The sequence below is a fragment of the Phyllobates terribilis genome, unplaced genomic scaffold (genome assembly GCF_046119375.1).
Source record: "Phyllobates terribilis strain yellow unplaced genomic scaffold, ASM4611937v1 Scaffold_4__5_contigs__length_816908805, whole genome shotgun sequence".
Classification (NCBI taxonomy): Eukaryota; Metazoa; Chordata; class Amphibia; order Anura; family Dendrobatidae; genus Phyllobates; species Phyllobates terribilis.
The window spans coordinates 522,499,605-522,522,002 of NW_027362764.1; the positions used below are offsets into that span (position 1 = coordinate 522,499,605).

The 22,398-nt window shown below is 39.9% G+C and overlaps 1 protein-coding gene across 3 annotated transcripts in view; it reads right to left on the reverse strand.

The window, feature by feature from the left end:
• Window positions 1-22,398, reverse strand: part of ATP9B (ATPase phospholipid transporting 9B (putative)) — a 383,456-nt gene that overhangs the window by 340,358 nt on the left and 20,700 nt on the right. For all 3 annotated transcript variants that reach the window (XM_073678911.1, XM_073678910.1, XM_073678909.1), the window contains exons 3-4: window positions 3,982-4,132; window positions 948-1,061 (exon numbers count right to left, since the gene is read on the reverse strand). In XM_073678911.1, the coding sequence (XP_073535012.1) occupies window positions 948-1,061; window positions 3,982-4,132 (265 nt within the window). The remainder of the gene's footprint in view (window positions 1-947; window positions 1,062-3,981; window positions 4,133-22,398) is intronic.

Consider the following 22,398-nt stretch of genomic DNA (forward strand, 5'->3'; position numbering starts at 1 on the left):
ATAAAGATAAAGTAGACAACCCATTTAACTCTTTAGCACTCCTGTATGTCCTGTATTCCTGTATGTCCGCGTGGGGGTCCGCAAGTGTGGAGGGGGCAGAACAGCTAGATCCAATTGCTGCCATTTAACCATTCAGATGCCACACTCAATCACTGACAGTGGCTTGAAATGGAAGTGTTTGCCACTCGCATCAGGTCCCATTAAAAAAAAAATAAAATGTAGAGATTCAAATCACCCCACTTTTTCCATTGTGAAAAGAAAAATAAAAAATATAAACATCTTTTATCCATCAAAATCTAAAAGTAATTAATCCATATGTTAAACATCAAAAAGTAAAAAAACAAAAAAGCTAGAATTGCTGTTTTTTGGTCGCCGTACCGCTCTAATCTGTAATAAAAAGAGATTGAAACCCCAAAAGTAGTATTAAAACAGCAACCCGCCAAGCAAAAAAACAAGCCTGCATATCGATTAAGTGATGAAAAAATAAAGTTAATAATAATAATAAAATAATAATAAAAAAACAATACAGGTTTAGAACCATTATTTTTGTACTGAATGCAGAATCATATTGCCAGGTCAATTTAACCACACAATGAACTGTAAAATAAAATCCAAATAACAAAGGAGAAATTGGATTTATTCTTCAATTATTCATCCTACTTGAAATTTGTTTTCCCATTTGCTTAGTACATTGTATGGTAAAATGAATGTTAATCATTCAAAACTACAACTAGTCTTGCAAAAAAATACATCCTCATATGGCTATATCTATGGAAAAAAAGATAATAAACCTAATTTAGAAGATATTTTAGTAAAGGCAATGCACACTACTACTAGACTCAGTATTAGTATCATAATCTGAAGCTACTGTACATTAAAACCATATAGTTAGCAGTATACATATAAAACAGACATTAAATAAATGAAGTATTAAAAGCCAAACTTACCAGTGGGGCCCAGTAGGTGTACAAGTAGCCTATCTTAAGAGCCGACACAAACTGGGAACAGGCAACTACCAGAAAATATAGATTCAAGAAAAATTTGAATTGTTGATATAAAACCTTGGGGACAAAAAAAAACATAATTAAAAAAATTAACGTAAAATAACATGTAGAAGAAATGACAAATATTAAAGCTGTAGTTAGGTTTTTCGTAATGTCCTTGTTTGAGCTATAAGTTGTACGGAGCAGTGATGAATCAAAGAAAGAAAGTTTATGGAGGCTTATTGTGCCTCTGTAAGGGTGCTTTCACATTGCGTTCAGGCATCCGTTCAGTGGCCCCGTCAAGCCTGAAGTCCAAATCCCCCGCAAAACGGGATTGGGACATATGCGCCGACAGGGACATAGACTATAACGGTGTCGGAGGGCGAATGTGCGCTCTGACATGCATCATTTTCTGGTGTGTACACCTACTGGAGGCGGACACTCAGACGCAGTCTACTACTTCTGAGTGTCCGCCTCCAGTAGGCGAATATGCATAAAAATGATGCACGTCATAGCGCACATTTGCTCTGCCGGCACCATTATAGTCTATGGCCCAGTCGGCACATGCGTCCGAATCTCGTTTTTCTGGGGGGTTAGGACTTAAACCCTGACGGGGCCACTGAATGCAATGTGAAAGAACTCTAACCCTTCCATTTCATACATAGTACATAATCTTAATTTCTGTGCCTGGCATCTTTAGTCTGGTATCTTGGATGCCTCTGGCTATTCACTAGGCTCCGTCACATTATGCCGTCACGGGAGGCCCAATTTTTAGGCTTCATGCAACATGATGACATACATCGATAGGCCTCAGAGACGCAGAATTAAGGACCTACTACCAAGGAAAACTGAACTAGACCTTAAACCAGGGAGAGGCAAATCAAATTGCTGATCTTGAACAGGTTTCTTGTTTTTGGCAGATGCATGCCTTGTTTACTCAAATGTCCCATCATGCAGATATGCCTCTGTACAAGCATTTGTTCTAGGGAAGAATACCTCCATAACACCGTGCCATATGGAGGCTCCAAATGGATCACATGGAGCACCTCCGTATAGGATCTGTGCATGGCACATTAAACATTACCCTATGCTAGGGTTTAAAGATAAACTGTACATAACGTAAGTGCCGAATGAGCTGAACCTAAAGTAAAACAATGCATCTTCTCCCGCATCATACAATAATTAACAGATGTTTAAAAATTCCAACTACAAATGTAATTTAATTAAAAAACTCGACCGCATGGTTTTAATCACAACAATAAATGGCTTACTGTATTCTTAATGAACTTCCTGACCTTTAGGAAAATGTGTGCTGTTTAAGCAATTTGTATGCATTTAATAATTTAAACTAAGGGAGAAAATAGCGGCGTGGTTCAATAAAGATGAGAATATTTATCTGTCTAAAAGACAGTTGACATTTTATTACCTTGACACTAGATCAGCCTTTTAATTACATAGTCATTAGTTTTGCGAGTTTTAATAAAGGCGCATATAAGATCCAAAGCTATTTCTTACTTTTGTATATATAAACGGTCAATAAACTGTGCAAGCTTATTAGCATTAAGAGGGTATAAAGCAGATGACACAGCAGGTTACAGTATTCAACCACACAAACATAATATATGGATAAAAAGGTGAATTCATGGTTTCTAGGTAAACCGGTGGTAACATACCTTGCTATGCCATACCAAATATAGGGCACCGTTTGCTGCCAACTTATAGAAACCTCCTCCGCATAATAAAATAACTGGGGCAGATCAATTATCATGATCTGTAATAAGGACAACATAAACGTGGAAAGGATAGGCAGGACATGCACCAAGATTATCCCAGTGGGGTTCGTTGTGTGATAGACTTTGCACATCTTGACAGACACTTCTTTAATTTCAGTCCTCAAGCAAACATCTTGGTTTGCTTAACTTTATACCAGCATTTTATGACTAAATTATGGAGTAACTTAGGACTCTCCCCTTGGAATCTGTCAGTAGGATCACCCCTCGTAAGTCATCTCTATGTGCATGTGGTCATTGGAAGCTGAAGAATTTGATACCTTGATATCTTGGATCCAATGTCTTATTCCAGAGATATCCACATTTTTCTTATATGTAAATGAGCTGTTACAATCTATGGGCCGGACACTGATCTGCATGAGAATCTGCCACCAGAGCTTATTTTACATGGAGGGGAGTTACCACTGTGATATGTAATGACTGACAGTCTGCTCTCCTAATATCACTGCAGAGCTGTGTGTGATTATACCTGACACATCTACAGGTTCCTCGCTGCTTCCATCTCACAGGCAGACGGGGCAGCAATATTGTTACAATACAGCAGAGCTGTGAGAGATGTAGCTGCTAACATCACTGATGAAGAGAACTAGATAGTGATTAGTTCAAATGTTTAGATCTGTATCCACTGGCTAACAGGGAGCAAAGATTTTTTTCCCTGTAATAAATCAGTACTTTTGATTACAGGAGTGCTTCATGATAATTTGTTTGTCTCCTAGGTAATCAGATGGTTGACTGTTGGCTGTCTGTGATAAAACTCAGACATTACCGACCCATTGTTACAAGATTTACCAATATATCCATTAGATCATGACCAAGCCTACAGAAAATATTTCCCAGTGACCCATCTTTCAAGTCTAGGTATTGCTCCAGCCACAACCATTCGTATATTTCTACTGATCCTTTGATTATATGCCAGTTTGTAATACATTTTATTAGAGGTCGGAGCTCCGTTATACTGTCATGGTTTGCAGTGCCCCTCTCCCCTATATATATATATATATATATATATATATATATATATATATATATATATATATATATATATATATATATATATATATATATATATATATATATATATATATATATATATAATGATCAGTATTGTGGTAAGGGCTAAAAGGATTGATGCAAAGTCTATGTCATTCTACAATACTCCTTAAGTAATGCATGTCGTGTAGATTGTCTATAATAATTACAGTGCTTACCCCAGGTATAAATGTAAAGATGTTGTACTTCTGATTTTTTATAGCATTTCTTGGATACTTTTCTTCACATTTCTCTGGACATCCCAACCAGACAGTTCTAGCTTTCAATTCTTTCCTTCTTCTGCAGACATTTATTAGCCAGTCACAGCAGCTACGAGACAAAACAAAAGACAAAATAAATTTTAACAGCACTTTATGCACACCCTCTACTCTGAATGGAAAGACCAATATGAATGTGACTACGGCTTGAAGGGGTACTCTCACATTTCACATGGTTAGGGGATAATGTCCTGATTACTGGAGGTCCGACCACTGGATCCCCCACCAATCAAGAGAATTGGAGATCTGAAGAGCCCAGAGTGCATGGAGCGGTGGTTTATCATGTACACTGCCCTTCCATTCATTCTTAATGGGACCGCTAGATAGATCCGAGTGCTGCATTCGGCTGCTCTTAGGCACGCCCATGAGAATGTATAGAACAGAAGTGCATGATTTACCACCGCTCCATTCACACGGGGCTGTTCAGAACCTATTCTCTGGATCTGTACAGGTAACAGCACTCGGAGCCCTCAGCAATGAGGAAGTTCTCCCCTATCCTATATAATAACTTCCAAACCTGAGAATATTTTTTTCAATCCGGTCATGAAGACATGTGGACAGATGTCAGCAATGGGCACCACCAATGACTAGTACCATGGAGCAGCTTTAAGAGATCTTTGGATCTCGAAGTCTGTTAGATGCTCCCACTGAATTCCATGCCTCTGCGTGCGCCTCACTCCTGATTCATGAAGGGGCGCACAACTCTTCATGAATCAGGAGCATCCAACTGGAGTAAGATTTCTGGAGTAGGGAATGCCACAGGTCGTCATGAATTATCCCCCTCTATACCTCCAGCCCACCTATTTTGTTGGAGCTGGGAGAAAACAATGTGAAACCGGCAAAGGTTAATAAACTTTTGTGCAACTTCTAATTGTGCAAAATTTTGCGACTTTTCAAATCAATTTACACAATTTGTGATTTTTTTCTGAAGCCAAAACCTGCTCTCTTGGTGGCAAAAAACGGAGTAAAACCTGTTTGCTGTGATTGTTTTGCAGCATTTCTGCACTTTTTAATTGCTTTCTATGCAGGGCTGTGGATTCGGTAAGCCAAACCTCCGACTCCTCAATTTCCATGACTCCCTCATACATGGCTCATGTTTAAGTGATAAATTTACTGTAGCACAAATTCATCTCAGCTAAAAGTCTAGATCCTTAGATCAGGAACAGGACAGACATTTATAGGACATTTCATAACTTTCCCAAATCCTTATGAAAAAATATTCCCCACAAACTGCATTGAACTACTGTACCCAATTTATTATATATTTTAGGAGTCGGAGTCTGTCCATTTTATACTGACTCTACCAAAATGGACACCAACTCCAACTCCACAGCCCTGTTTCTATGTGTGAAAAAAACGCTGCAAAAACTCTAAAAGAATTGACAAGCTGCAGATTTCAAAACACTGAAGTTCTCAAATTCAGTTAGGAAAAAAACACAAGCGTGCGCATGAGATTTCTGAAATCACACAGCTTTTGCTGGTACTGTAAAAGGGAGCTTTCCATTTACATAATAAAACAAGCTGTAACATGTGAACATAGCCATAGGGCGCATTTATACTGTGGGATGAGTAGCGTTAAACTACAACCAACCAGCATCATGTTTTGTCGGCAGTCATTTACTAGGAAGACTGTGCTTCAGATGCGCATAAAATGATCAGTAAATGAATATACAATGGGCGTAGGCGGCAATTGATCATGGCAGCGCAATGCTGCCCTGTTTGATGTTGTGATGCCGAGAAGGATAATTTTTTGGGCAAACCCAAAAAATCATATCAGCCGATTTATGAGAGATTTTCTCACTAGTCACGTGATTGTTAACATGTTTAGACTCCTACAGATATTAGGTATAATGTCATGAGCATTAAGAACTATTAACTTTTGTATTACAGATAATACGTAAAAATCTGTGCTTTGTGTAGTAGTCTGCATATATTGAAACAAAATCCCTTATCTGTGTGAGATGTTTAACTCCATGACCTTCCAGACGCTACCTAATGTAAAACAGACCATTCTGGTGCCAAAACTGCTCACATTCTAGGGCTTTAAAGAGGACCCATCACGGTCATTTCTTCAGTCTTTAGCATCCTTTTTACCATGATACACGGGGATTCATTTTTATGTTATTTTCATACTCTCTTAAATTATTTTGTCGAAATCAGGCAATATCATTGGAAAAAAATAAGAAATGTGTCTATTTTTCACATTTTTTATTTATTTTGTTATGACCACAAAAAAATACATTTTAAAATTTGTTCCCCTTTCTATAGCAATCATTTTTGATATATCGGACATAATTTTCTTAAATTGCGGTGGGGCTAGTAAAAACTATTTGGATTGGCATCAGCTTTTTTTTTTTTTTTTTTATTTCTTTTTTTTTTTTTTTCATTTATTTTACATATTGTGCCCCCATAAAAGTATAAAAGACCTTTGAGGGGCGTATCAACATTTATTTCTTTATTTTTTTACCTGGTAGCCCCAGTTACAGTGGAAACGTATCGTACTGGCTGCATAGTGGAGCTAACTCAGTCTCCTAGTACAGAGAAGCTCTTGCTCCCTCATTAGCTCGGTTAGGAAGCAGAAGCGTCTAAATTAGGAATGGCAAACTCAAATACATAGAGGGACAAAAATTAAAAACTTGGACATAGTGGAGGGCCAACCATATTTATTAAAAAAATGTCTACAATTGAGGAAGTTTTTCCTTATCATCAAATATAACGATTAACCTTTTCATATGAAAACAAACCTAAAGGGGTTTTTAATTACAATTAAGTACATTTCAATTAATAGATCTTAAAGTAAATATTTGGAATAATATAATATGTTACGCAAGAACAGTAAAAAGCATGTGGCTCAATGGCCTAATTTAAATATGTAATAACAAAGGATAAACAAAATCCTTAATAACACAGATAAAGAATCATGTCAACAAAAAGAAAAAAAACAAACACCGTAAGATACCCCCAAAAAATTCCTCGACATGCATGGTATGATGACCCTACTGTACCTCCCTACCTCAATCCCCCTCCCCCCCGGCAAAGTATGGTGACCCCCATCATAGTAGGATTCCCCAACTGTCCTGACACAGCCCTCCATACATTATAATTGCCACAAAAAGTGCTCCATACAGTATAATGGCCAAAAAAACTTCCATACAGTATAAAGGCCCTACACAGTCCTCCATACAGTACAACGGGGCCCTGCATTGCCTTTCTTACAGTATAAGGCCCCACATAATGCTCCATACAGTATAATTGTCCCACATAGTTCTCCATACAGTAAAACAGGACCATGCATTGCCTTCCATACAGTAAAATGGCCCCAGATAGTGCTCCATACAATATAATGGCGCCACATAGTGCTCCATACAGTATTAATGGCCACAAAAAAAATCTTTATACAGCAAATGGGCCCCACATAAAGTAAAAATATACTCACCTCTCCCAGTTCCCCACTGCTCCGGTCACTTCATGGTGTCTTTTGATCCCCTGCGCATCTCAGCACAGAGGGCGCGTTATAATGATATCATCATTCCCTCTGCGCTGAGACGTCAGATGCAGAGGGGGAATGATGGGAGAGAGAGCGTCAGCTGACTCTCCTTCCTCCATTATTGCTTTAAATTGTATCGGCATCCAGGATACTGATACAGTTGAAAGTGCGATGACGGGCGGGTGATCCGCCCCGCGTTGCGGGCAAAATATAGTCACCCTGCAGGTCAGGGTATGCACAGCGCTTGGTCAGTGCTGAGTATACAGCGATCAGGAAGGCAGAGAGAGTAAAAAAACATCCCTGCCTTCTCTATGGGGAGCCAAGCTATGTTTGACTGCTGGCTCTCCACTCCCGCAGCTGCTCTACTATGCAGTGACATTTTAGAACATCATTGCAAAGTAGAATGCGAAAAGCCCAAAAGTCTATCGGTGGTCCGCACGTAGTTAAAAAGACTAAATTTACATACAGAAAAAGAGGCTCATATCTCAAGAAATGTAAGATGCAGTAATAAAAGAAAAATAACACAAGATTCAGGAGAACAGTCACATTTAGTCACAGGTCCTCTGTAAAGTTTATTATTTTTGTGAATTTTTGAATCAACCTCAATACACTTCCTTGCTATAACTTTTAACATTAAATTCATCATGGAGACTTACCGCATTTTCCGGCGTATAAGACGACTTTTTAGCCCCTGAAAATATTCTCAAAAGTCAGGAGTCGTCTTATACGTCGGGTGTCATCTTATAGGGCGTATACCCTTATATTCCGAATGTTGGGGGAGGAGGGGGTTAATATATATGATGTGTGGGGTGTCAGGGGAGCGGTAGCCGCGGAGGAGCGAGGCACAGGAGGCAGCAGCCGCCTGCTGCAGCCTACACTGTCCCTGCTGCTAAACAAAATGAATATTCACTGCTCCCCACGCCCATGTCCCCTACCCCTTTCACTCGTCTAGCCCGCCCTTATATTACCTCCTTTTCTGCCTCTCAGATCTCGCTCCTGAGGACTGCAGTGAAGCTGCGCAGGCGCACATGTGCGAGATCTAAGAGGCAGAGAAGGAGGAAATATAAGGGTGGGCCAGACGAGTGAAAGAGGCGTGTTTTTCTGGGCACAGCACCGCTCTCTCTCTTTTTTCCATACCCGGGCGCCCCGGACGCCTGCAGCTTGCTTCACTTACACCTTCCCCGTGAGGCGCCCCCTCACCTCGTCACTGCAGTCCTCAGGAGCGAGATCAGAGAGGCAGAGAAGGAGGGACCGGTAATAGGGTACAAGGGCGGGCCAGAGGGATGCGCTACCGCTCTGATAGTCTTGGAGATAGGGAGGGCTGGGCAGGCAGGGAGAGCTGACCAATCCAAGCAGGATTTGTATACAACAACCAGCCAAGAGCCGGTAAGGTTCATCACTTTAAAATTACCATATTGAAATCAAATCTGATTTTTTTTTTAATTTTTACCACATGTGCTTTAGAAGAGGGGTAGTCTTATACGGTGAATATATCCCAAACTCTATATTTTAACTGGAAAAGTTAGGGGTCGTATTATACACCGGAAAATAGGGTACTTTAAAGGAGTGGACCAGCATCTAAAATGTATTGTGTCAATATCTATCCTTACACCCTACCCACTTTTGTAATTTGCTTTATTACACAATACCCTTCAGAGAGGGCGGCGATGCAAGAATCTAGTTAGTAACTGCAGCTCTGCCCCCTGTGATGTCCTGTTCCAGGAGGGGCGATGGACGCTGCAGGGAGTTAGTGCAGCGCCAGCCTCCTGTGCCATCACGTTTGAAACTCCTCTCAGACGAACATCACCGGAAGTACAGTACAAAAAAAAACACACATTTAGGGATTGGATAGTAATAAAGCAAATTACAAAAGTGGTTAGTCTCTAAAGATATATATTTAGAAAATACATTTTGCCAGACCACTCCTACAAAGACTGTGCTTAAAGTCTAAGAGTGTTACAGCAGCCTCTATATTTTATATGGATAATGATATTTCATATTTTCCCTACCACTATAAAGAAAGAAAACCTTGAAATTATCTTAAATGTTTCAATAAAATCATCGGCAAGTTATAATCAGAGGTTAAAACGACATCAGAACAGTATTCAGATCTCTATAATCAGAGTGTAAACCTAGTTATTTGCTTGGAAACTTGTACTTTCTTCTACTGAGTGTATATGTGTCGTAATGAATATGAAACACAATATAAATGAGGTCATATTTTCCTAAATCTCTTCAAAAATGGTAAGCACGGTACAGCTGTATCAAGCTGTCAGATTTCATTGAAATGGACTAGAAAGTCCTTTCTTCCCAACCCTTTGAAATGCAATGCTATAATGTAAAGTGTGTAGCCCAAACAATATTGAATTGTGACAATATTTTGCTTAATTTGCAGATGATGTTAAAAAAAAAGAAGGCAGCTGGTCTTGTCAAGCGAGAGCAGTAATATGTATGAAAAAGAAAGATCTATATGCAGCATAAGATGAACAGAGTTCAATAGGTTCCAATTATCTAAGGATACTCCCTTGTTTAGGAACATGGCCCATATTTGCAGAAATGCACTGATGAGCTGTTAATTATTGACATGTGAAAGTCAATAATGAATTCTCCGATGGTGCAGTTTTTTTCTTCTCATATGTAGTTATTGGTTTCTGCTCAGCCTGTATCTTAACTGAATCCTAAATCTTCTCTCCCTATGTGTTTTATACCTTGGCCCTGCAGGAAAAAGATGGAACAGACGAGTATTTGTTACCTTTATTACACGCACCGGATTGTAGCCGGTGTAGAGTTGTGTTGTTTTTTTTTCCTGCTGGACAATTTGGACAGAGAAACAGCAACAGTGGAGATGCATTGTTATAGGAGATGAGCTTTATTTCTCCTTTCTTTCAAGCAATCCCATGAATAATTAACAAATCACAATTAGCTGATCCATCTTTGGCATAGGTATACCGTTTATCTGTGCTTGGGAAGAGTATATGGCTTCATCTAAGTTATCAGTGAAGCTGCATAAAGTAGATAACAATTTTTGCACGTTACGAGTGTGTGAGTAAAATGAGACGTCCATAGCAAGTCAGATATTTATGTTTTATTCCCAGGAAACGGGAAATTTACTGTTTCGTCTATAAAAAGGCTCCATTCTTAAACATGCATTTATTTCATTTGATTGACATTGTCAACAACCATCAGAACCAGCCGCAGTGGTGACCTCAGTGGTGCCAGCATGGGCACATGTTTTCTCAACATATCAACACAGGACCAGGAGGAACAGGGACCAATGAAGCTTAAGGGTATGAGCACACGGTCCGGATTTGCTGCGGTTTTGACGCTGCAGAATTTCTGCACCATTTCCGCACCTAATTTGCAAATTAAGTTAATTGCGTTTTTTACATGCGGTTTTGCGACATGCGTTTTTTTATGCGTTTTTTATGTCTTTATGTTGAAATTTGCAGCGTTTCAGAGAATAGTTTTTTTTTTTAAACAAGCTTTAGCGTTTTTGTGTGCGTTTCCGCTGCGGTTTTTACACATACGGATTTTCCTCATCTCATGCTGCGGTCTGGAAAGACCATGTCAGTTTCCGTAGGTGATCCGCAGGTGCACAAAAACGCATAGCGGGCATGGAATTTCTAGAAATCCCATCCACTATGCTGTAACATCTGGCCGCTGTGGTTTTGATGCTGCATAAAAATTCAGAGTCAAAACCGCAGCAAATCCGCACCGTGTGCACATACCCTTAGTATAGCAGGGGACTGGTAAGGAGAGGATCACTCATTTTGGTATTTTCACAATTAAAAAAAAATTATGGGGTAGTGTAACACCTACAAACACAAACCTTCTCAAAGCAAATCAATATCCTAATTTACTGCACTAGGCTTGTGGCAAGCAAAAAAAAAGATTGGCAGACCCCTGGTCCAAAGTCCACCTTGGTAGTCTGTGGCTGCCGTACCAGAGCCCACAAAGCCTCGCCTACCTGCCAATATCCTCGGCGCATTTTTGAATTAGTAGGACCGTAACAATGTCACCGTTGCGTGATTATTTAGAAGAGACGCCATGGATGCCACCAGTTAGGTGAAGATTCTGATTGACCGGGGTCCTGAAATTTTCTCTTTATCAACTCTAATACTAGGGTACAACTTGCTTAGATTTTGTTCAAATAGCTGGTACACAACAGCATTTTAGCTTGTTTTTAGTTTTTTTTGCTACAAGTGGATGGACAACTTACTATAAAATGCTGTGGATTTGGGACAAACAGTCGCATCTGAACATAACCATAATACTACCACACATGGAAGATGGACATATCTGTTACTTGAGTGATCTGGTGTCGGCTACCCTAGCATCACCGTGGTCATGTAATGTTGACTTGATGTCACCGCTGTAACCGTATCAGCAAAGGCCAGAGGCAGTAGAGGAAAGTCAGGCTCTAGAGCAGCAGTGGGAAGGTTAGCTTTATTTCTTATATTTTTGTCCAAGAAGACAATGGAATGAAATATGTTGAAACCAGACAGCTTCTTTTACTGAGAGACAATTCTGATTGCCTGAGAAGCACGCACATAGCCATACTAAAGTGCCATGGCTGTGCCTATGTTATACCTCTTGGGTAATCAGGTCCGCATGTACCTTAGTTTGCATATAATGTGTGTTTTAAGAAAGCGCACCAAATGAGCACCCACTAATGGGATTCAGAAAAGGCATGTGTAGCACCCCGAGGACTCGGCTGCTACAGGGGTATTGCACCTCGAACCAGAGGTGTGATATTCCACTCCCGGGTAAGGATGGAGTGTGGACCGGGGCTCAGTAGGCTGCATGCACCACACACACCCCATTTCCGAGGAACAGACCAACGGTGCTCCCACTAGACAGAGTGCAGGCACGACAGCTTCTGTTCCTGGCTGGAGTGGGGAGGGGGAGGAAAACCCAGTGGTGTAGGAGCAGATAGGGGTGGGTTTCTGGGCATAGGTAGGAGCCCATTGGTTGCTAGTCACCTGGGCTCACACATAGAGGGAGGTATATAAGGTGGGCACCACCTTAGATCAGTGTTCAGTTCAGAGAGGAGGAGAAGAAGAGAGGAGCTCAGCCAGAGAGGGCTGACAGGGAGCTGTGGCTCAGTCTGGGCCCAGCTCCAGAGCCAGGCCTGGAGAAGAGGCCTGAGACAGCAGAGAGGGAGAGAAGAGAAGGAACAGCAAGGAGAGTAAGAAAGGAACTGAAACAGAGGAGAAAGGAGGCGAGGAACACAGAGAAAGGCCCAGAGACACGAAGGCAGAAGGAACCCCATATTCCCAGAGGAGATACTGGGTGAAGGGTTGGCAGAATAGGGTACCGGAACCCAAATTGGTGGAGGCGACTAATCCTCAGCCAAAACCGGAGGTTGTCACCACATCTTGGTGCGACCCCTCACTACATCCACCAGAAAGGCATACCGCATAGGGTCAGGGAAACCGGAGAGAGGTTTCACCAACAGAAGGCCCGAGGAAGCTGGACAAAGGTGGGTCACTGGTGAGGACGGCCAGTAGAAAGGAAGAGAGGGGAGCTCTGAACCGCACTCTGGAATTGCCTGGGAGTTGACCGAGTCCCTCACCTGGTGGACGCAGCACGGCTCGGGCAGTCACTGCTGGCCGAAGTGATCTGAACAACAGTGAGTAAAGCTTTGGAAACTGCACCACAAGTCTCTGTGTTTCATCGCCGCACCAGCACCATCAGTACTGGGACACTCGCACCATCACTCCCATCATTATCCACACTAGCTGCCCTGAGGCAATACTCCTCCCGTGGGGAGTCATCCCATACTGAGCTGCACAAACAACATCAGCCTCAGCGGTCTGCAGTGCAGCGGCGGTCCCCACTGACCGCAATCCACGGGTGGCGTAGTCGGACACTTATTACCATACAAATAGACTGCCACTGGTTTGACCACCCTGGGCACGGACCGGGTCACCGCCACGGAGAACTACAACCCCCAGCGATCCGGCTCTGGGTATTCCCCCTGCACAGCAGCAGCAGCACAGGCCCAGGGGGCGTGTCACATGCAACACGTTTTTTTTTCTTAAATGGGTTTGTCTGTTTTCTCCTGCAAATTTCCAAAACCTAGCTCTTTAAATATGATACATCTGAAATCAATAGAAGCTTCGGTACATAGTAAACTCAAGTTCAATGGAGATGAAGACATAAAAATTAAAGTTTTAAACGTCAATTTATATACAAATGCTTAATATAACAACAAAAAAGTATATAAAAATGTAAACACTAGAATGGCCTGTGGCAGTTTATCCATTACATCATAAGACGGATCAGTCAAAGTAATAAATTCCACATTTTATTGCTGACACTTTAAAAGTTCTTCCTACCCATTCTGAGTGCAATCTCCATTTATCTGTTCTCAATGGGTGGTATTGCTCTCATTTATAGGACGAGGAATATTAATCCACATAGATTACTTTGTAGGGTCATTAGAGATATTTAAAGATTGTTATCCCGTTGCCCTTTAGCCAAGTCTTTCACTTTACTGAGCAGAGGGCAGGAATATAAATAATAATACCAGTGCCATAACTGCAGAAACTTCACATAATACATGTACAACATTAATGTATACGAATGTTCACAGACATAAAGTAAGTGTCCGCTGATAGATTATCAGTAAACGCTATAGCCATGCTCACAATGTAGGGCACATATGGAAAAAGTGTCCCTTTAGGCTGCAACAAACAAGCAAATGTGTCACACATAGCTAAAGCTTTAAATTGAAGGACTTATGATAAACATCTCATACACAATGGAAATCTGTCCACTGAACGATCAGCTATATCGCCTGGGACTCCATACATAGGAGTAATTGCTCTGCCAAGTGCTACTGTGTTCTCTACTAGAAAGCCACTGCCAGACTGCTCTGGCGACGGCTTATGGGTGTGGTTTTCAGCCTCTCCATCCCTCCCCCCGGCTGCTGCTCGCTGCCCTCCTCCTTTAATTGACGTGGATGATGCCAAAAACATCAGTGCGCATGAGCCTGCAGTAGCACAAAGCATAGTACGCAGGCGCAAGCCAAGATTTCCATGGCCAGGCGCAAGATTTCACTGGGCAGGGTGGATGACGTGAAACCACGCCAACAGATTTCCATAGAGCGCGAGAGAACTTAAAGTTTTTTTGGGTGGTATACAGGGGGAGTAAGGGGGTTATGTAAGGTTTTATGGAATGCTGCACAGGCGCTGAATAAGGTCATAGTTTTAGCTGATATATGACAAAACTGGTGACAGGTTCCCTTTAAAAGCCTGGTGAGCCGTCTCTGTCAATGATTGGCTAACAGATCTTGTCATTTCAGTGTGTCAAGCATGTGACCAGGAAGTAGAAACTAGCAAGGACCGGGTGATCGTCAAAACAGGTGCTTCGGGGAAATGAGAAGAATGGATTTAAATCTTTATTTAATAACAAGCTGAGGTATTTAAAAAATCCCTGGAACACCTTTCTCCCCCAAAGATGAGAGTCTAATGTTATACACACTGTGTTAGTAGCTCTAAGAAAAAAAGATGTGGCTTATCTAACTTTGTTAGTTCAATTTTTTTCACAAGAAAGAAGAACATATCTGGACTTTTTATAGAACAGATCACACACTTATTAAGTTTTAAGCAGCTGTAACTTTCTTTTTCCTCCACTGCAAACCCATACAGTAATTATTGTACTCTACAGGTAGCAGTAGTAATCAAGCCAAAAGCAACTGTGTAGCCATGTCATTCTTAAAAGATCAGCATTTTCCCATGCTTCTGCATAACAAATGTGTTGCAGATTAATTGAAAGTGTACAGGGCATCTCAGTGCTGAGATTAATCCGAGCATTTGATATCCCTTTCACTTCATATGGAAATGCCATTCAATGGAACCATTTTCATTGGGACAATGTGTTTTTGATAACAAGTGGAATGTAAATCTCATGAGAAAGAAATCAATCCAACCAAAGTAGTCCTCTGTATTGATTTGTGTGCATTATAATTTCACAGACTCGAATGGAATTTCAATGTAACAAAAAACAATTTCAGAGCAAGAGAAATTATCAGGGAAAATGGGAAGTCTGGAATTTCTTGTGAAAAAAAGACTGTAAAACAATGTAAATTAGCAACGAGAAGCCAAACGGTGAATTAGATTTTTATCATATAATAATATATTACTACTATTTGTTTAAGTTTTAATTTATTATAATATAAACAACAATAAGGAAAAAAAGTGACATAAAAAATGAACAACCTACAAAAGGCGCAATTGTTATTTTAATAGTATGGTAATAGGAACCCAACCTTCTCAGCAAGATATAGATAAATGGAATAAATATACACCCACAAAACTCATAGGATACACTCCAGAGGAGAATATCCAGGCAATCCAGGAGTCAAGGATGATTCACAGGTACCACAAGTGTGGCAGTTCCAGAACAAACACTTCTCAATTAACTCAGGGAAATTAAATAATATCCACACAAAAAGTTATACTCTTAGATACACACTAACACCCCCTCATTCACTCACTCCTTCGCTTCCAAACCCGAGAGAAGTAGTACAATAAAATACAAACTGAAGTAAACCCAGCAACAACAACAGCAACTGTAACTTCAGACTTAAGCCAGAGTGACTAGACCTTCTCAAATTTGTTTGGGCATTTCCTGGGGATATAGGCCACAATTGGTCAAAGCAAGTTCACCAGAATTCTGGAGTAAAAATGTTGGCACAACTCCTAGTTGTGTAAAATGTTGTGACTTTTGGCATTTTCATGCCAATTTCTCGAAAATGGGCAGAGCTGGGGGGGGGGGGACGACGACAGCTTGTTTAAGTCACGACAAGCTGTGGCGTCCTTTGCGCCAAAAATCCTACTCAATGAGATTTCTGGTGTGGCGCACAGGAGCACACACCACTCACCAGATGCCCCCCGAGTCAAGAGACATGAACCGTTTCATGAATCAGAAGAGTCTAACTACACCACACCCTCTTATGAAGATCAGCAAGAAAATCACCAGTCTTGATAAATTTGGACCATAAAGTATTTTGTAGAGGGGATTATATATATATATATATATATATATATATATATATTTTTTTTTTTTTTTTTTTTTTTCTTTTTTTTTAAGTAGATTAAGCCAATAAGACATTGGAGGAATATCTGTCAACTTCCACATCATTATGACTTCTTTCCTAGCACAGAAAAGAATGTGAAAGAGTTTTATAGGAATCCTGGAATCAAATCATCCAAGACCCCTAGGACACACAGTTGTCTGTGGTCTAGTAGGGGTGTAGTAAACTCTATATTGTATAAGAATATCTTTTGAGCTCACCCTCGAAGACAAAAACAAGTCCCCCACTTCTCCCAAATCACTATTCTCAAGCTCAGATATGTCTCCCCCCTCCACTTACCAGGGCATTTGCTAAGAGTTTAAGGGGAAACATAAATGTCAAATTATATATATATATATATATATATATATATATATATATATATATATATATATATATATATATATATATATATATATATATGTATACATGCATACACATATACAGTACAGACCAAAAGTTTGGACACATCTTCTCATTTAAAGATTTTTCTGTATTTTCATGACTATGAAAATTGTACATCCACACTGAAGGCATCAAAACTATGAATTAACACATGTGGAATTATATACTTAACAATAAAGTGTGAAACAACTGAAAATATGTCTTATATTCTAGGTTCTTCAAAGTAGCCACATTTTGCTTTGATGACTGCTTTGCACATTCTTGGCATTCTCTTGATGAGCTTCAAGAGGTAGTCACCGGAAATGGTCTTCCAACAATCTTGAAGGAGTTCCCAGAGATGCTTAGCACTTGTTGGCCCTTTTGCCTTCACTCTGCGGTCCAGCTCACCCCAAACCATCTCGATTGGGTTCAGGTCTGATGACTGTGGAGGCCAGGTCATCTGGCATAGCACCACATCGCTCTCCTTCTTGGTCAAATAGCCCTTACACAGCCTGGAGGTGTGTTTGGGGTCATTGTCTTGTTGAAAAATAAATGATGGTCCAACTAAACACAAACAGGATGGAATAGCATGCCGCTGCAAGATGCTGTGGTAGCCATGCTGGTTCAGTATGCCTTAAATTTTGAATAAATCCCCAACAGTGTCACCAGCAAAGCACCCCCACACCATCACACCTCCTCCTCCATGCTTCACGGTGGGAACCAGGCATGTAGAGTCCATCCGTTTACCTTTTCTGCGTCGCACAAAGACACGGTGATTGGAACCAAAGATCTCAAATTTGGACTCATCAGACCAAAGCACAGATTTCCACTGGTCTAATGTCCATTCCTTGTGTTCTTTAGCCCAAACAAGTCTCTTCTGCTTGTTGCCTGTCCTTAGCAGTGGTTTCCTAGCAGCTATTTTACCATGAAGGCCTGCTGCACAAAGTCTCCTCTTAACAGTTGTTGTAGAGATGTGTCTGCTGCTAGAACTCTGTGTGGCATTGACCTGGTCTCTAATCTGATCTGCTGTTAACCTGCGATTTCTGAGGCTGGCGACTCGGATAAACTTATCCTCAGAAGCAGAGGTGACTCTTGGTCTTCCTTTCCTGGGGCGGTCCTCATGTGAGCCAGTTTATTTGTAGCGCTTGATGGTTTTTACAACTGCACATGGGGACACTTTCAAAGTTTGCCCAATTTTTCAGACTGACTGACCTTAATTTCTTAAAGTAATGATGGCCACTCGTTTTTCTTTACTTAGCTGCTTTTTTCTTGCCATAATACAAATTCTAACAGTCTATTCAGTAGGACTATCAGCTGTGTATCCACCAGACTTCTGCACAACACAACTGATGGTCCCAACCCCATTTATAAGGCAAGAAATCCCACTTATTAAACCTGACAGGGCACACCTGTGAAGTGAAAACCATTTCCGGTGACTATCTCTTGAAGCTCATCAAAAGAATGTCAAGAGTGTGCAAAGCCGTCATCAAAGCAAAAGGTGGCTACTTTGAAGAACCTGGAATATAAGACATATTTTCAGTTGTTTCATATTTTTTTGTTAAGTATATAATTCCACATGTGTTAATTCATAGTTTTGATGCCTTTAGTGTGAATGTACAATTTTCAAACTCATGAAAATACAAAAAAAATCTTTAAATGAGGTGTGTCCAAACTTTTGGTCTGTACTGTATATATATATATATATATATATATATATATATATATATATATACACACATACATACACACACGTCTATGATTTAGCCAGGTCTGTCAACATCAACAACATCTCTAGCTGTTAGTGCAACCTAACTGTATTTGAAGAGAGCCAAACTGTGCAGTAAAGGCATGTCTAAGATGAAGATATTGACAAACGATAAATTAGACAGGTCATAGCGAGATTTCAGAGAGTCAAACATTGGGAATGTGGATGAGTCAACAAAAAGTTGGTCCAAATACCGCAGGTCTACTCTTGCCCAGAATATACCCAAGGGGTGATCTGGCAGATTGGGCATATGATATAGAAATAAAGCTTGGTTCTATACACCACCCATGCCTAAACCACCGTTTAAGGAGCCAAGGTTTAGAGTTATACAGGTTTTTAGCTCTCTAAATGAAATTGGATAAACTTTCACAAGAACCAAAGAGGGCTAGCCACTAGTTAGCATACACAGTTTGTGCTGCTAGATAATAATAATTATACACATAAGGAGCAGGTAGAACTCTGGACCCCTTCAGGACCTGCTTGAATCTAGGGAATCTGCCTTGTCATTTGAATAAGTGTAAGATCTTATCATTAACCAGCAGGAATAAATATAGGAATTTGGGCAGATATTTCTTTTAATATCTTTAAAATGATATGTCAGCCGGATTTCACCCCCGAAAGTATTTTTATACACATGTAGCTCTTTCAAAAGACAAGTCCAGCAATACCTTTACATGGCCAGTCCATTCCTCCATTACTGAGAAATCAGCATTTGAATTAATATGCAAATGAGGCTGTCGATCTAAAGCCTCTGTCACTGCAGCCCTATACCCTATCCAGCGGCACATCCTCTTGCTCGACTGACAGCCTCTTTGCTGTGTGTCTTAATTAAAGAAGCCCTCAGTCAAGCAGGAGGAAGTGGTGCTGGGCGGTGAATAGAGGTGGAGTGACAGAGGTTTCAGATGTATTCTATCCATTTTCATATAAATTCAAACGCTGATTTTTCAGTAACACAGGAACAGACTGGCCGTGTAAACATATTGCTAGAGTTGTCTTTGAAAGAGCTACATGCACATATAAATAGTGTGGGGGTAAAATCCGGCTAACAGGTTACCTTTGGGGCTAAAACAACATTTTTGTGGGAAAAATATATATTTTTAATTTTTACAAATCAACGTTGTAAATTTCTGTGAAGCATCTAAATTCCTTGACAGGTCTAGTTTCCAAAATGGGTCACTTGTGCACATTTTCCACTGCTTAGGCACATCAGGGGGTCTCCAAACATGTCATGACACCCGCATATCATGCAGTCAAAGTCTGCGTTTCAAAACGTCACTCCTTCCTTTCTGAGCCCTGCCGTGCGCCCAAACAATAGTTTTCCCCTACATATGGGGGATCTGCATACTCAGGAGAAATTGCACAACACATTTTGGGGTCCATTTTCTCCTGTTACCCTTATGAAAATGCAAAATTTGGGGCTAAAAAATATTTTGGTGAGAAAAATGTGATTCCTATATTTTCACGGCTATACGTTATAAACTTCTGTGAAGCACCTGGGGGTTCAAGGTGCTCACCACACATCTAGATACGTTCCCTGAGATGTCCAGTTTCTAGAAATGTGTCACTTGTGAGGGGCTCCTACTTTTTAGGCACATCAGGGGCTCTTCAAAAGCGAAATGGTGTCCGCTAATTATTCCAGCAAATTTTACATTCAAACTGTCAAATGGCGCTCCTTCCCTTTAAAGCCCTGTCGTGCGCCCAAACAGTGGTTTTCCCTCACAGATGGGGCATTGATGTGCTCAGTATCAATTGCACAACAAATTTTGGGGTCCATTTTCTCCTACTAACCTTATGAAAGTAAGCACATTAAGGGGTGCAGTTTTTAGAATGGTGTCACTTTTTGGTATTTTCTGTCATATAGACCCCCAAAGTCACTTCAAATGTGATGTGGTTCCTAAAAAAAAATGGTTTTGTAAATTTTGTTGGAGAAATCGACGATCAACTTTTAACCATTATAACTTCCTAACAAAAAAATTATGTTTCAAAAATTGTGCTGATGTAAAGTAGACATGTGGGAAATGTTATTTATTAACTATTTTGTGTGAAATATCTGTCTGATTGAGGGCATAAAAATTAAAAGTTTGAAAATTGCAAAAATTTCACCAAATTTCATTTTTTTTAACAAATAAATGCAAGTCATATCGAACACATTTTACCACTATCATAAAGTACAATATGTCACGAAAAAAAGTCTTATAATCAGTGGGATCCGTTGAAGTGTTCCAGAGTTCTAACCTCATAAAGTGACACTGGTCAGAACTGTAAAATTTGGCCTGGTCATGAAGGTGAAAACAGGCTTGGGTGGTGAAGGGGTTAAAATGGCCTCACTTTTGGGGTGTTTCCAATATATAGGCCCCTCAAAGTCAATTTAGATCTGAATAGGTCCCTAAAGAAATAGGCTTTCTAAATTAGTTGAAAAAGTGAGAACAAAAAAAATGTGGTTTAAAAAATTATGCAGATGTAAAGTAGACATGTGGGAAATGTTATTTATTAATTATTTTGTGTGGTATAACTATCTGATTTAAGGGCATAAAAATCTAAAGTTTGAAAATTGTGAAATTTTAAAATGTCAAATTTTCGATATTTTCATAAATATATGAAAATCACATCATCCAAAATTTACCACCAACATGAAGTACAATATGTCACGAAAAAACAATCTTAAAATCAGTGGGATCTGTTGAAGCGTTCCAGAGTTATTACCTCATAAAATGACATCGGTCAGATTTAAAAAATTTGGCCTGGTCATTAAGATCAAAATTAGCTCCGTCATTAAGGGGTTAAAACAGTCATACCACACAAAATAATTAAGAAATAAGATTTAACACATGACTATTTTCATTACATCAGCATAATTTATTTATTTTTGCTAAGATGTTAGAAGGTTTAAAATTAAACATAAATTTTTCATTTTATTTCACAAATTTACAAAATGTAGATTTAAGGACCACATCACTTTTGAGATGACTCTGAAGTATCTAGGATCTATATACAGTTTAAAATAAGCCAGCAAACAAAAGACGCCACTTTAAAATCTGCACCACTCAATGTATTCAGAAGCATGTTTAGAAAGTTGTTAATCCTTTAGATGCTTCACACGAATTAATACAAACTGGAAGAAAGAAATCAAAAATTCTATTTTTTTACACTAAAATGTTGATTTAACCCCAAATTTTTCGTTTTCACAAGGGTAAAAGAAACTGGACTCCACAATTTGTTATGCAACTTCTCCTGAGTACACTGATACTTTATACATGGTTGGAAACTAATGCTTCGACGCACGGCAAGGCTTGGAAGGAAAGGATTGCAATTTGATTTTTGGAGCGTAAATTTGGTTGGAATAGATAGCAGATGCCTTGTTCCAGTAGTAGAGCCGTTGATGAACCAAAACAGCAGAAACACCCCCACAAGTGACATCATTTTGGAAACTACACTCAAAGAATTATTGGATGGGTATAATGAACATCTTGGACCTACAAGTGTTTCACAGAATCTTATAATATTAAGTCATGAAAATTAAATATTACATTTTTTTTTCACAGAAATGTTGTTTCAGCCACAAATTTCTCATTTTCACAAGGGTACACAGAGAAATTGCAC